Below are 12292 nucleotides of genomic sequence, written 5' to 3' on the forward strand. Positions count from 1 at the left end.
TTTTTTGCGGGTTTAGGGTCTAGGACTTTAGGCGCGGAATCTTGCATGGCTCTCGTAGAAACTCGTACAAAACTAGACTATAACCCACACATTGTTGCGGGTTTGATTGTGCTGTTATTTTCATGTATCTTGTCTTTAATAAAATGTATCTTTTGATACTTTGGTATTTATTTTGGAACTAGCACTTACGTTATTACTTATTACTTATTTTGGATTCTACGGATTAAATATTTGTCGGTCTTACCGCACCACCTATTTTTAAGTACATGGTAGACATGCCCGTTAGTTTTGACCGTTGACTTGCTACAAAAGCCACAAATAAATCATTTCCCATTTTACCATGTCCCTCCCTCCCCATTTCTTGGCCTCCTCTCACTGCTCCTGCTTGTGCTCTGAGCCCCAACTGCTCATGCTCGTGCTCAAGGAGGAGCACTGGAGTAGCCAAGAGATGGAGTGCGAGACATCTTATGAAGTGGGAAAATAGTTTCTTGTGCTCACATAATGTGGTATGTCAACGGGTAAAGCTAAAGTGCCATTGCTACCATGGAGTAAAGCTATGTGGAATGGGCAAAAGTGGGTTAAACGAGTGATACGAAAAACTCAGGGTTATAAAGAATTTAAAATTTAAGGCTTTAGGCGCAGGATTTTGCATGGCTCTCGTAGAAACTCCTTTAAAACTAGAGTACATCCCGCACGCACGCTGTTGCGGGTTTGATTATCCTGTTCTTGTCATGTAATCTTATCGTTTAAAAAATTTATAGTATCTTTTAGTACTTTGGTATTTATTTTGGAACTAATAGTTACATTATTGCTTATTTTCTATTCTAGAGATTAAATATTTGTTGGTCTTACCAGACCACCTATTTTAGGTACACGGTGACAATGCTTGTTAGTTTTAACCGTCGAGTTGCTAAAAAAAACAAATAATTTTTTCCCATTTTACCATATCGCTCCCAACCCATTTCATGGCTCCTCTTGTTGCTCCTCCTTGTGCTCTGAGCCCCTTCTGCTCGTGCTCAATAAGGACCGCTCGAGTAGCTAAGAGATGGAGTACGAGACATCTTGTGGACTAGGAAAATATTTTTTTTTGTCACGTCATGTGATACGTCAACGGGTAAAGCTAAATGTGCCATTGCCACTGTAGAGTAAAGCTACGTCGAATGGGTGAAAGTATGTTAAACTAGTGATATGAAAAACTCGGGGTGGAAAATAATAGGATTTAGGGCTATAGGCGCGGGATTACGCATGGCTTTCATATAAACTCCTATTGCGCACACACGTTGGTGCAGTTTTGATTGTGTTGTTATTGTCCTGTAATCTTATCATTTAAAGAATTGTATATTTTTGTACTTTGGTATTTATTTTGGAACTAATGTAACATTTTTACTTATTTTAGATTCTAGAGATTAAATATTAGTTGGTCTTACCATACCACCTATTCTTAGTACACGGTGGCAATGTGTGTTAGTTTTGACCGTTGACTTGCTGCAGAAAACACAAATGAATTCTTCCCCATTTTACCATATTCCTCCCTCCCCATTTCTTGGCACCTCTCGCTGCTCCTGCTTGTGCTATGAGCCCCTTCTGCTCCTACTCATGCTCAAGAAGGAGCGCTAGAGTAGCCAAGAGATGGAGTGTGAGGCATCTTATGGACTAGGAAAATATTTATTTGTGCTCACGTTATGTGGTACGTTCACGGGTAAAGCTAAATGTACCATCGCCACTGTAGAGTAAACCTGTGTGGAATGAGCAGAAGTGGGTTAAATGAGTGATATAAAAAACACAGGGTAAAAAATAATCAAATTTAGGGCTTTGGGCATGGGATTTTGCACCGCTCTCGTAGAAACTCCTATAAAACTAGAGTGCATCGCGCACGCACGTTGGTGTGGTTTTGATTGTGTTGCTATTGTCATGTAATATAATCGTTTAAAAAATGTATCTTTTAGTGCTTTGATATTTATTTTAAAATGTATGTTACATTATTACTTATTTTGGGTTCTAGATATTAAATATTTGTTGGTCTTACCATACCACCTATTTTTAGTACACAGTGGCAATGCGTGTTAGTTTTGACCGTTATTTGCTACAGACAACACAAATTAATTCTTCCCCCATTTTACCATATCCCTCCCTCCCCATTTATTGGCTCCTCTCGCTGCTCCTGCTTGCGCTCTGAGCCCCGTTTTCTCATGCTCATGCTCAAGAAGGAGCGCTCGAGTAGCCAAGAGATGGAATGCGAGGCATCTTATAGACTAGGAAAATATATTTTTGTGCTCACGTCATGTGGTACGCCAATGCATAAAACTAATGTGCCATTGCTACCGTGGAGTAAAGCTATGTGGAATATGCAGAAGCAGGTTAAATGAGTGATATGGAAAACTCAGGGTGAAAAATAATTAGATTTAGGGCTTTGGGCGTGAGATTTTACACGGCTCTCATAGAAACTCCTATAAAACTAGAAAAAATCACGCACGCACGGTGTGGGTTTGATTGTCCTGTCATTGTCATTTAATATTATCGTTTAAAAATATGTACCTTTTTTACTTTGGTATTTATTTTGGAACTAATGTAACATTATTACTTATTTTGGGTTCTAGAGAATAAATATTGGTCGGTCTTACCGTACCACCTATATTTAGTGCAAAGTTGTCAATGCGTGTTAGTTTAGAAAACACAAATGAATTCTTCCCCATTTTACCATATTCCTCCCTCCCCATTTCTTGGCACCTCTCGCTGCTCCTGCTTGTGCTATGAGCCCCTTCTGCTCCTACTCATGCTCAAGAAGGAGCGATCGAGTTGCCAAGAGATGGAGTGTGAGGCATCTTATGGCCTAGGAAAATATATTCTTGTGCTCACATCATGTGGTAAGTCGACGGGCAAAGCTAAATGTGCCATCGCCACCGTGGAATTTTTGTCCAATTTATCTGATCTGGAATTTTTGTTCATGGTGTATAAATTAAAGGACTTGGTACGTAAGTTTGCAAGATTCAATGGTGAAGTACCTGATTCCCAAAAAAACAAACCAAAGTTGTGACACAGATGAACATGGTATGGTGGTTTTAAATGTCAATCATTTTGTTCTATACTCAAACAGTGACAGTAGACACTGAAGCAAAAGGCGTTTACCTTCATGTTCCTAGAGAGATTGGTGTTCTGGGTTAACAGAAATATCTTCAGCACAACATTGTCTACAGGACGGAAATAACAGGTAGAGATTATCACTTCTGTGTCTTTAAGAAGATTGCAAGAACTGAGAAAAAATGCAGATGAAATAAGTCCTATAGCATCGATACAATCACAGTGGTTATAGAGAAGAACTATAGAAGTGGTATTTGAAGTGGCAAATAGTTAAATTTCCCTGATAAATTACTCGCTTCATTAGTGCAGTGTGTTTCTGTGCATGGTATTAGGGAGGAACGAAAATAAAGAAATTGGGGGTGCACTGATCCAAGTCCTGTCATAAACAATATGTGAAAAAAGAAAAATTGCATCAGACAAGCTGCCTTTGTTAGATCGAGTTCCAACATATATCTGCATCTTACAGGTAATTGCAAACAGTCGTTATGATCTAATTCGGGACTAGTGCAAATATCTTAAATTACCAGTAAAGCGGTGAACCACACTGTAAATCTCGTATCGATCAGGCCGAGGATATATAGCATTTCCATTACCTTAAAAGAACGTATCATATCTCGAAAAAACTACAACGAAATCTATATCTATATCTATATACCTAAAAAAAATACGTAAGGTTTCCAAAAGTTTTTTTTCATCCGTCATCCACTTGCGTACGCAAAATCGATTTTAATCTGCTTAGATGTATCAAACACTTTTCAATCTACTCCAAAACCACGGTTCAGATGATAGAATATGTATTTTCCATGTAACAACCAAGCAAAAACAGCAGTTTGCCTACTTGGCTAAGGAAGGAGCTCTTCATTCCCACATTCATCTCCTTTTTACACATATTATTACTTGCACTAGTGTGATTTAAAGCGTCAATGGGCCACTCCTAAGCCAAATCTGGCCTACTTTATCAAAACCATTTTACACCTATTATTACTTAGAATAACTCTACTTTGAATCCCTCATTCCAAATCATATTTTTTGGTAAAAAGAAAATGATCGAAGGGGCTCCTAAATTAAAACTCTGACCCCTTTTGACCTCGGCAAATCTCTACTATTACAAAAATTAAAGATATTTTTATCGATATTTTAGTAAGTCATCTGTGTATGAGTCAGTTTTTAAGTTCGTTCGCTATTGGAAATATAGATCTGCATTTTAGTCGAGTTTTAAGTTCATTCACTTTTACAAATACAGAAGGAGTCATATAAGAAATCTCTTTAAAATAAACTCGCATGTTAACTTGACATGATTTTCTAGAAAAATATATATATCCAAGTGAATTCTTACAATGAATTTCACAATGAACAATAATAAGATTAATATAGTCTTTACCCGTTGCAATGCACGGGTATTTTTTCTACTTAGCTAAAATTTCCTGTCCATCCGTCTTGATTTGGATGAGTTTGTACCAATTTTATCGATATGTTTTAAAGTTAATTGAGATCAGCATATACCTATACCAGTTGCCCTTCCACCGCCACCACCTCCAATCCTCCCATCAACCTATCCAATGGAGCTCCTCACAACCAGAAGAAATTGGTCATGCCTATGCTTTGTTCTTATACTAGATATATGCATGTAGAGTTTTTAATTAGCTCTGAGTATGGTTGATTTGCACTTGTGCACCAGCACTAAAGGAGGCCTGGGGGTGTGGCGCGATCCGTAGGGAAGTAGCTTTCTTACTGACAGAATTAATAAAGCTAGTCATGAAAAAATATTGTAATAACCTCTTTTCTGGACGCCATTTTCATAACAGCGATGGTGAGGCTGTGACTGTGAATAATCCACAAAGTAAGCACGATGATTGCTGCAGTTATCAATTCACAATAGTACGTACAGAAGGCGGAGGAAGGGCAGGCAGGGGTGGATTTATAGTATAAGGACCGGTGTGAGGCGACACCGACGATTTTTGGTAAAATCTATAACGAAACTACTTATCCATATATTATAACATTATAATCTAAATATAATTAGCATCCTATAACACCGATAGACATATTATGACACCGATGAATAGATTTTCTAGATCCACCGAGGGCAGGGCATGTAGCGGTACATGCAGGCGCACGAAGCTGTGGCCCTCAGTGAGGTAGGGACTTCATCTAGTGGCCGTCGCGTCGACGCCCAGCTTGAGCTCGGCCGGCCAGGGCGTTGAACAGACTGCTTGCAGGCGATGCGCGCCATGTGGTCGATCGCCGTACTCCGCCATGTGTGCCCTGATCGATCCGAACCCAGTACGTCGTCATCATCGCCATCGCTGACCTGTGACGATGACGAGGAACCGAACCGGGGACGAGATCGACATGGAGTCCCTCCAGGGGTGTAAGTGGGTCAGCCGCGAACCCACTTATAGGTCAAAATAAGCAGGTTTGCGGCTTATTTTAGCCTATAAGTGGGTTTCGCGGGTTAGCCACTTACACCCCTTCCCTCCAGCCCAGTTAACTTCATAAGGGTCGTCCCGTGAAATTTGGGAGCCCGTGCGATAAAATAAACCAGTAAACAACTTACACTTCATGATATATTTTAGCAATATAAACTTGAATAGAAATTTTTCTTTGTGCATAATCTTCAATTGGAAAGTATATTTCTTTTTGGAAAAAGTACGAATTACCCCCCTGAACTATCACGGTCGTCCAAATTTCCCCCCTAAACCCGAAAACCAGACATTATTCACCCTAAACTTTCAATACCGAACGAAATACCCCCCTCGACTCAATCCATAGCAGTTTTGTCCTATGTGGCGTACGCGTGGCAACCCAGTCAACATTTTCTTTTTTTAAATATGGTGGGGCCCACCTGTCATTCTCTCCCATCTCCACCTGACACGGCACACGAGGGCCGCGATGGGCGGTAGCGGTTTGTCGGGCGTGGCCACGCGGGCGGTCGGCACGCGAGGGCAGCGGTGGGCGGCAGCGCGTCGTCAGGCGTGGCCGTGCGGGCGATCAGCGCGCACGGCGGCGCGCGAGGGCGGGCGGTGGGCCGAGAAGATCGATCCCGATCCCCTCCAGCGGCCCTGTCTTTTTCGTTCTTGGTCATCAGGAGAGATCGATCTCCTTGGTTTTGTCGCTGTCAAGCAGCAGCAACGGCACCTTGCTTGCTAGGTCATCGTCGACGGAATCTGCTCCGCCCCCTGCGCATCGGCCGTCTTCGCCGCGACCGCGGTCGACCTTGGGGCCTCCAGCCCTGACCTCCTCCTTCTCCTGTTGTCGCATTCTCCTGGACCACGCCGTCAGCCGGCTCTCCCTCGCTGGCGTTCGTTGGTCCACCACCGCCGTCGACCTGCCCGAGCCATAGTGTCCTCTGCGATGAGCCGGCGCCGGCGCCGGCGCCTGGCTAGGGTGCTCGTCGCTGCCGTCAGGACTTGGCCGCTTCCTCCATCGGCTCCGCCTCCTGGATTTTCAACCAGAGCCGCCCGCTGCGCTTGCGTCGTGTACCTAGTCGCGCTCGCTGTCTGGAGCCCATCGCCGCGCATGCCTGATGATTTTGCAAATTGGCCGAGGGAGACAATGAGATTCCGAATGTCTCGCCATCTCGATCACGCCCATGTTACATCCATCGATCGCATCGTCATATGCTACATCATTAATGCTAATCACCTTTTCAATTCTATCTATGTTCGTCGTCATCATCGTCGTCAATTGTCTATCATGTAACCATGTCATAGCTATAGCTAAAGACAAAAGACACAATCGTCCCCTGACAATGCGCTGCCGCCCATCGCCACCCCCACAGGTGCTGGGGAGCGAGCAACGGCTGGGGAGCTTCTGGTCGACCCCCGCCTCACCGCCATGGCCGCCGCCGTGTGCGGAGCTCGCTCCACTCGACCTCCCCTTCCACCTCCATTTCCTCCCCTTCCCCATCCACCTCCGCTCCCCCTCCCCCATCCTCTCAACCTCCCCGCGCGCCGCCGGGTGCGTCGACGGCCGGCCTGCCCGCGTGCGCCGCTGCCCACCGCCCGTCCCGCGCGCCACCGTGCGCGCGACGGCCGGCTCGCTCCCGCGCGCCGCTGGCCACCGGCGCTGCCCACCGCCCCTCTCTGCATTGCGTCGTGCGCGCTGTCGCCCGTTGACCATGTATGAACAGACGAAGAGAGGAAGAGGGGGGTATGACATGTGGGTCCCATCATTTTTTTAGAAAAAAAAAGCTGACTGGGTTGCCACGCGTACACCACGTAGGACAAAACTGCTCTGGATTGGGTCGAGGGGGGTAATTCGTCCGGTATTGAAAGTTTACGGTGAGTAATGTCTGGTTTTCAGGTTCAGGGGGAAATTCGGCCGACCACGACAGTTAGGGGGGTAATTCGTATTTTTTCCTTTCTTTTTCCTTTAGTACTTCTTGAAATAAAATTTTCAATGATTTGCAGAAGACATTTCTTAGAAGTTGAAATGCTATATAAATCTATGCACATATAGATGCAAGATGAATAAAAATTAATTTAGTATACGTACTAGATAAACCATAAACCTAGTGATCATAGTAAAAATTTAGGTCATATACCCTGCTGCCTTGCTGGTGTGTGCAGGGCAGCTAGCTTGCCGCTTGTGGTCGCTGCCATATCGCCGAGGAGGGCGCCCAAAGGCGTTGCTCGCTGGTTGCCGCCTTGCCGCTTTACTGCGGCACGTCAGCAGACGTGCAGACGGCGAGCGACGAGGGCCAAGAGCCAAGCGACGACCGTGCGATGAGCGGCCGAGCATCGAGCAGGACAGCGAGACGGCGAGTGCGAGAGCGGCGCGGCGTATGGGTTGGGGCAGACGGACGGGTGGACGCTCGAATTGACACACGTGCCGAAAACAAATCGACGTGCTCGCTCAGCCTCCGTTTCCAACTGCACATTTCAACTAATTTATTCTATTGGGCTAATGGTCCTGTGACACGTATAGGAGATTGGGGCCCTGTGCGGTCACGCTTGTGGCACTCCCACAGGAACGGCCCTAACTTCGTTGACGCGGAGCGACTTCAGCGCCGCGGTGCCGCACCTTCTTTAGCTCGGAAGGGTCACGACCCAGCAGCTGCTTCCCCCAACGCCAGCAGCCGCCCGCGGAGCTCGCCGGGGATGCCGTGGTTCACCGCCGCTCTTTTGCAGGCCGGTGCCGCTGGTCTTGCCCGTCACGGGGGCAAGGATAGGATAGGAAACGAAGAGGAGGATAGAGGAAAAGAAGTGGTCACTGATAGCTGGGTCACATATATATTTTTTAATTCTTTTAGTTAATTGTAATGCTGCATAAACGTCATGTTCAGCAAAAATCACCTTCAGTGCCACTTGAGGCTCCCAACCTCACTCCCTAATTTATCGCGTGCACGCTTTCCAAATACTAAATGGTGTAGTTTTTTTTAAAAAAAATTCTATAGAAAAGTTGCTGTAGAAAATTATATTAATCTATTTTTCAAGTTTTCTTTTGGCTAATTCTTAATTAATCATGTTTTAAATCATAGCACTGTGTTTCCATGTGGAGAGGAAGGGTTCCTAACCCCTCCAAAAGATCACAGCCTAAAGGAGTAATTTTGCATCGGTTTTCATAGTTGAGGGGTTAAAATATCTAGTATTGCTAAGAGCGAGTATAATAAGATGATGTAAGTAGGCTATACAGGCTGCCACATCATATTTATGCTTATGTGGATAAGAGAGAAGATTAGAGAGAAAAAAAGCGGACTACGTAATAGATTATTAGTAGCCGACTGCAGTATGGGTTTCAACATACTATATGAGATAGGTAGATTTAATAGTTCCTCCGTTTCACAATGTAACTCATTCTAGCATTTCCCATATTCATATTGATATTAATGAATCTAGATAGATATATATGTCTAGATTCATTAACATTAGTATGAATGTGGAAAATACTAGAATAATTTACATTGTGAAACGAAGGGAGTATTAATTATGCATTATATATCTATAACTAACTATTATATGAGCAGGCTATTAGGTTGGTTATAGATGATGTTTTAATTTTTAACAACTAGTGGTTGGTTATATTATTAAACTTATATTTAAGGGGTTGGAATCAGATTGAACGGAAAGTCAAATGCACTTATTCCGTAGAAAAAAAGAGGGCGCAATGGGGAATTTCTTATTTTTACATCTTTTTATTAAAATATTTTTTTAAAAAATTTGTTTTGAAAATTTACAAATCTAGTGGCCTCTCGCTCTTTGGGAGGGCGTTTTTTAAAAATCGCCCTTCCTGATAAGGGACCTAAATGCAAATTTTTTATTTGTGTTCAAACCCTTTCCACCGGTGTTAATCGTTTAAAAACTAATAATGCTTATTCGACACTCCAAATAATTTTAAATGGAAAAGTGATAAACAACAAAGTTGTAGATCTCATCAAGATGTACAATTTTTATATAAAGTTTATCTCCATCCGATGTCGTTTGAAATGTATATCTAAGATTTTTAAAATAGTTTTATATTGTGTAACGAATATTTGGATATCTAAAAGATCTTAAATGAAAACATTGTTAACTACGAAGTTGTAGATCTCCTCGAGCTCTACAATTTTGATATAAAGTTTTATTTCATCTGACTTTATATAATATAATTTTAAATTATAAAATTATAGAGCTAATAAGCTGTGTTGAAAAATTTGCATTTAGGTCCCTTATCGCTGTCTGGAAGGGCGATTTTTCCCAGAAGGCCAGAGACGACTAGAATTGTAAATTTTCGAAAAAATATTTTTTAAATATTTTAATAAGAAAATGTAAAAATAATAAAATTCAATGGGGAGGTCGATTGCGACAGTCTCTAAACTCTGGCGGGCCTCTCCGAATTGGATGATAGAAAGCCCAATACCTTTAACAGCCCATCACTCCGTACACCCTAGTCGATCCGATCCTCCACCGCCCCCCTTCTCCTCCTCGTGAATCCGCCGTCTTCGCCGAGCGGCGCCGCCGTCCTGCTGCTTCCGCCGCATCCTCGCCGGTGAGTACCCAGCACGAACACCTTCTCTTGTAGATCCAAAAGCTCCCCTCTTTTCCCTTCAATCGTAGTACTAACAGCAGCGTGCGTTTGTTTGTTTCAACGAATTTTGGGGGGTGGGTTTCAGCTGCCCTACGCTGTGTCCTGCGAGGATGGATATGGTTCTCTTTAGGCATGGGACAACGGATTCCGGTGATGCTTATCTTGTTCTTGGATTGGGGTTTCCAAATCCTGCACATCTAATCGAACTCGGAGTTTTATGGCGCGTCCTCGTTTGGTTCTCTGTATAAGTCGTTCCAGGAGGAGCCTGCCCGATCCCGACCTCCAAGATTGTGCAGCTTTCGCGGTGTTCCTGCACGAGCAGTTCATCTTCCAAGAGGTTGCACCTCTGCCAGTGTTCCTGCACAAGCGATTGATCTGCTAAGAGACGCTCTGCTCCAGATGGAGATGTGCAGCAGAGAGGAGATTATGGATTTGTGCCCCCAAAACATGTGCTGTGTAATTCCCCAAGTTTTGCCTAAGCAGCTATGCCTTCCTCCCTGTTCAACAAAGGAGGAACTTCGGACGATACTGACCGAAACTACGGCTCGCGAATTTTCAGACCTGCCACATGATATCCTGATGGATATCATTGCCATGTTGGAGATCCCTGATGCCCTGCGTGCGGCTTCCGTCTGCTCCTCGTGGCGCTCCGTGCATATCAAACTGCACAACCTTGGAAAGTACAAACGACCTCATACGCCGTGTTTCCTCTACACTTCTCAATCTATTGGTGAAAACATCGCTTGCCTCTACAGCCTTGCAGAGAAGAGGACCTACAAGTTAACTCTGCCCGAGCCACCCATCAGTAGGAGGTATCTGCTTGGGTCTTCAGATGGCTGGCTGGTTACCGCTGATGAGAGGTCTGAGATGCACATTCTTAATCCGATCACCGGTGAACAGATCGCTCTTCCGTCTGTGATAACCATCAACCAGGTGACGCCCATTTTCAACCGCAAAGGCGAGCTCTGCAAATATCGTTACTCACGGCACACAGCGGAGGGTGTTACTGAGTCACCCATGACGCTTCCTCTTGACAAACTACGGTACTTCTTCCATTGCAAGGCCTTTGTATTCTACGATAAATTCGTACGAAGCTATATTGTGGTGCTCATTCATGATCCACATAAACAGATCTCATTTGCTAGATTAGAACATGACAAGTGGACATGGCTGCCACCACACTTGGGAATTCATGACTGCACCTACAAGGATGGCCTACTGTATGCAGTGACGTCATTTGGGGAAATCTTCTCGTTTGATCTCGACGCCACTGTGATCACAGCAAAGGTAATTATGGGCAGGACAAAGGAGTATGCGTGTGAGAGAATTTATATTGTTCATGCTCCATGTGGTGATCTGCTGCAAGTTTGGAAACCACAGGAGGGGAATGGTAATTGGGTTGATGAAATCACTGGCTTTCCAGCTCTTGTGAGCAACACTCAGAACACAAGAATATTTAGAGTTGACACTGTGGCTAAAAAGCTGGTGCAAATATTTAGCTTGGATGACCATGTGTTGTTTATTGGGAATAACCAGACATCTTGTCTTGGTGTTAGTGAGTACCCACAGCTGAAGGCAAATCATGTGTATTTTACAGATGATTTCGAGTGCTTGTCCTCCAAGAGCATGTGGGGTCTCCGCCTTGATATTGGAGTCCTTAACCTGGAAGATAAGAGCATCGATGAAATTGTAGCACCTCGGCTTTTCCTCAAGTGTCGAGCTCCTGTGTTTCTCGTACCGAATCCTAGCATGATGAATTCAACTCTCCACGGTTAGACAAAAGGTCCCAATATGTTTGTGTGTGTTTAGTAGAGTGCCCGTGCGTTGCAACGGGAAGTGTAAAGACAAGAAAATTAAGGAAAAGTTAAAAAAAATTACATTATGTAATTAATTAATTAAAATACAAATTTTCTTAAAAATTTGGATATTTTTTTAAGTTGGTAGGTGTATAATTAAATTATAATTACACTCTTTGGAATTTTATTGAAATTTTCAGAGCTTAATTGCTAATTTTGATAATACAAAGATAGTTTCAGCATTTATTCTTCAGCCCGCGAATTAAAATTTCTCGTTCATTCTCTTCTGGGTAACCGAAGGTGATGTGCTATTTGATGCGGACTCTGTATGATTTGTTGTGTGTTGGACCCGGGATGTTGCGGACAAAAATAGGTGAGGACGGATGAAAATTTCACCGGAAGATTAGGTA

At 43.6% G+C, this 12292-nt stretch overlaps 1 protein-coding gene across 2 annotated transcripts; it reads left to right on the forward strand.

The window, feature by feature from the left end:
* Positions 1-9941: 9941 nt before the first annotated feature.
* On the forward strand, positions 9942-12015 carry LOC127753843 (uncharacterized). 2 transcript variants are annotated; one of them, XM_052279292.1, is made up of 3 exons: positions 9942-10047; positions 10172-10766; positions 10842-12015. In XM_052279292.1, the coding sequence occupies exons 2-3, from the start codon at positions 10486-10488 to the stop codon at positions 11860-11862; spliced, it is 1302 nt and encodes a 433-aa protein (XP_052135252.1). In that variant the 5' UTR covers positions 9942-10047; positions 10172-10485; the 3' UTR covers positions 11863-12015. The 2 variants fall into 2 exon arrangements, with proteins under 2 accessions (XP_052135252.1, XP_052135251.1); XM_052279291.1 differs by having other exon boundaries at positions 10172-12011.
* Positions 12016-12292: the final 277 nt, after the last annotated feature.

The sequence above is a fragment of the Oryza glaberrima genome, chromosome 11 (assembly GCF_000147395.1).
Source record: "Oryza glaberrima chromosome 11, OglaRS2, whole genome shotgun sequence".
NCBI classification, from domain to species: domain Eukaryota; kingdom Viridiplantae; phylum Streptophyta; class Magnoliopsida; order Poales; family Poaceae; genus Oryza; species Oryza glaberrima.

Coding starts and splice junctions, on each gene's coding strand:
- LOC127753843 (XM_052279291.1), top strand. CDS start 10,486: ATGGAGATGTGCAGCAGAGAGGAGATTATGGATTTGTGCCCCCAAAAC.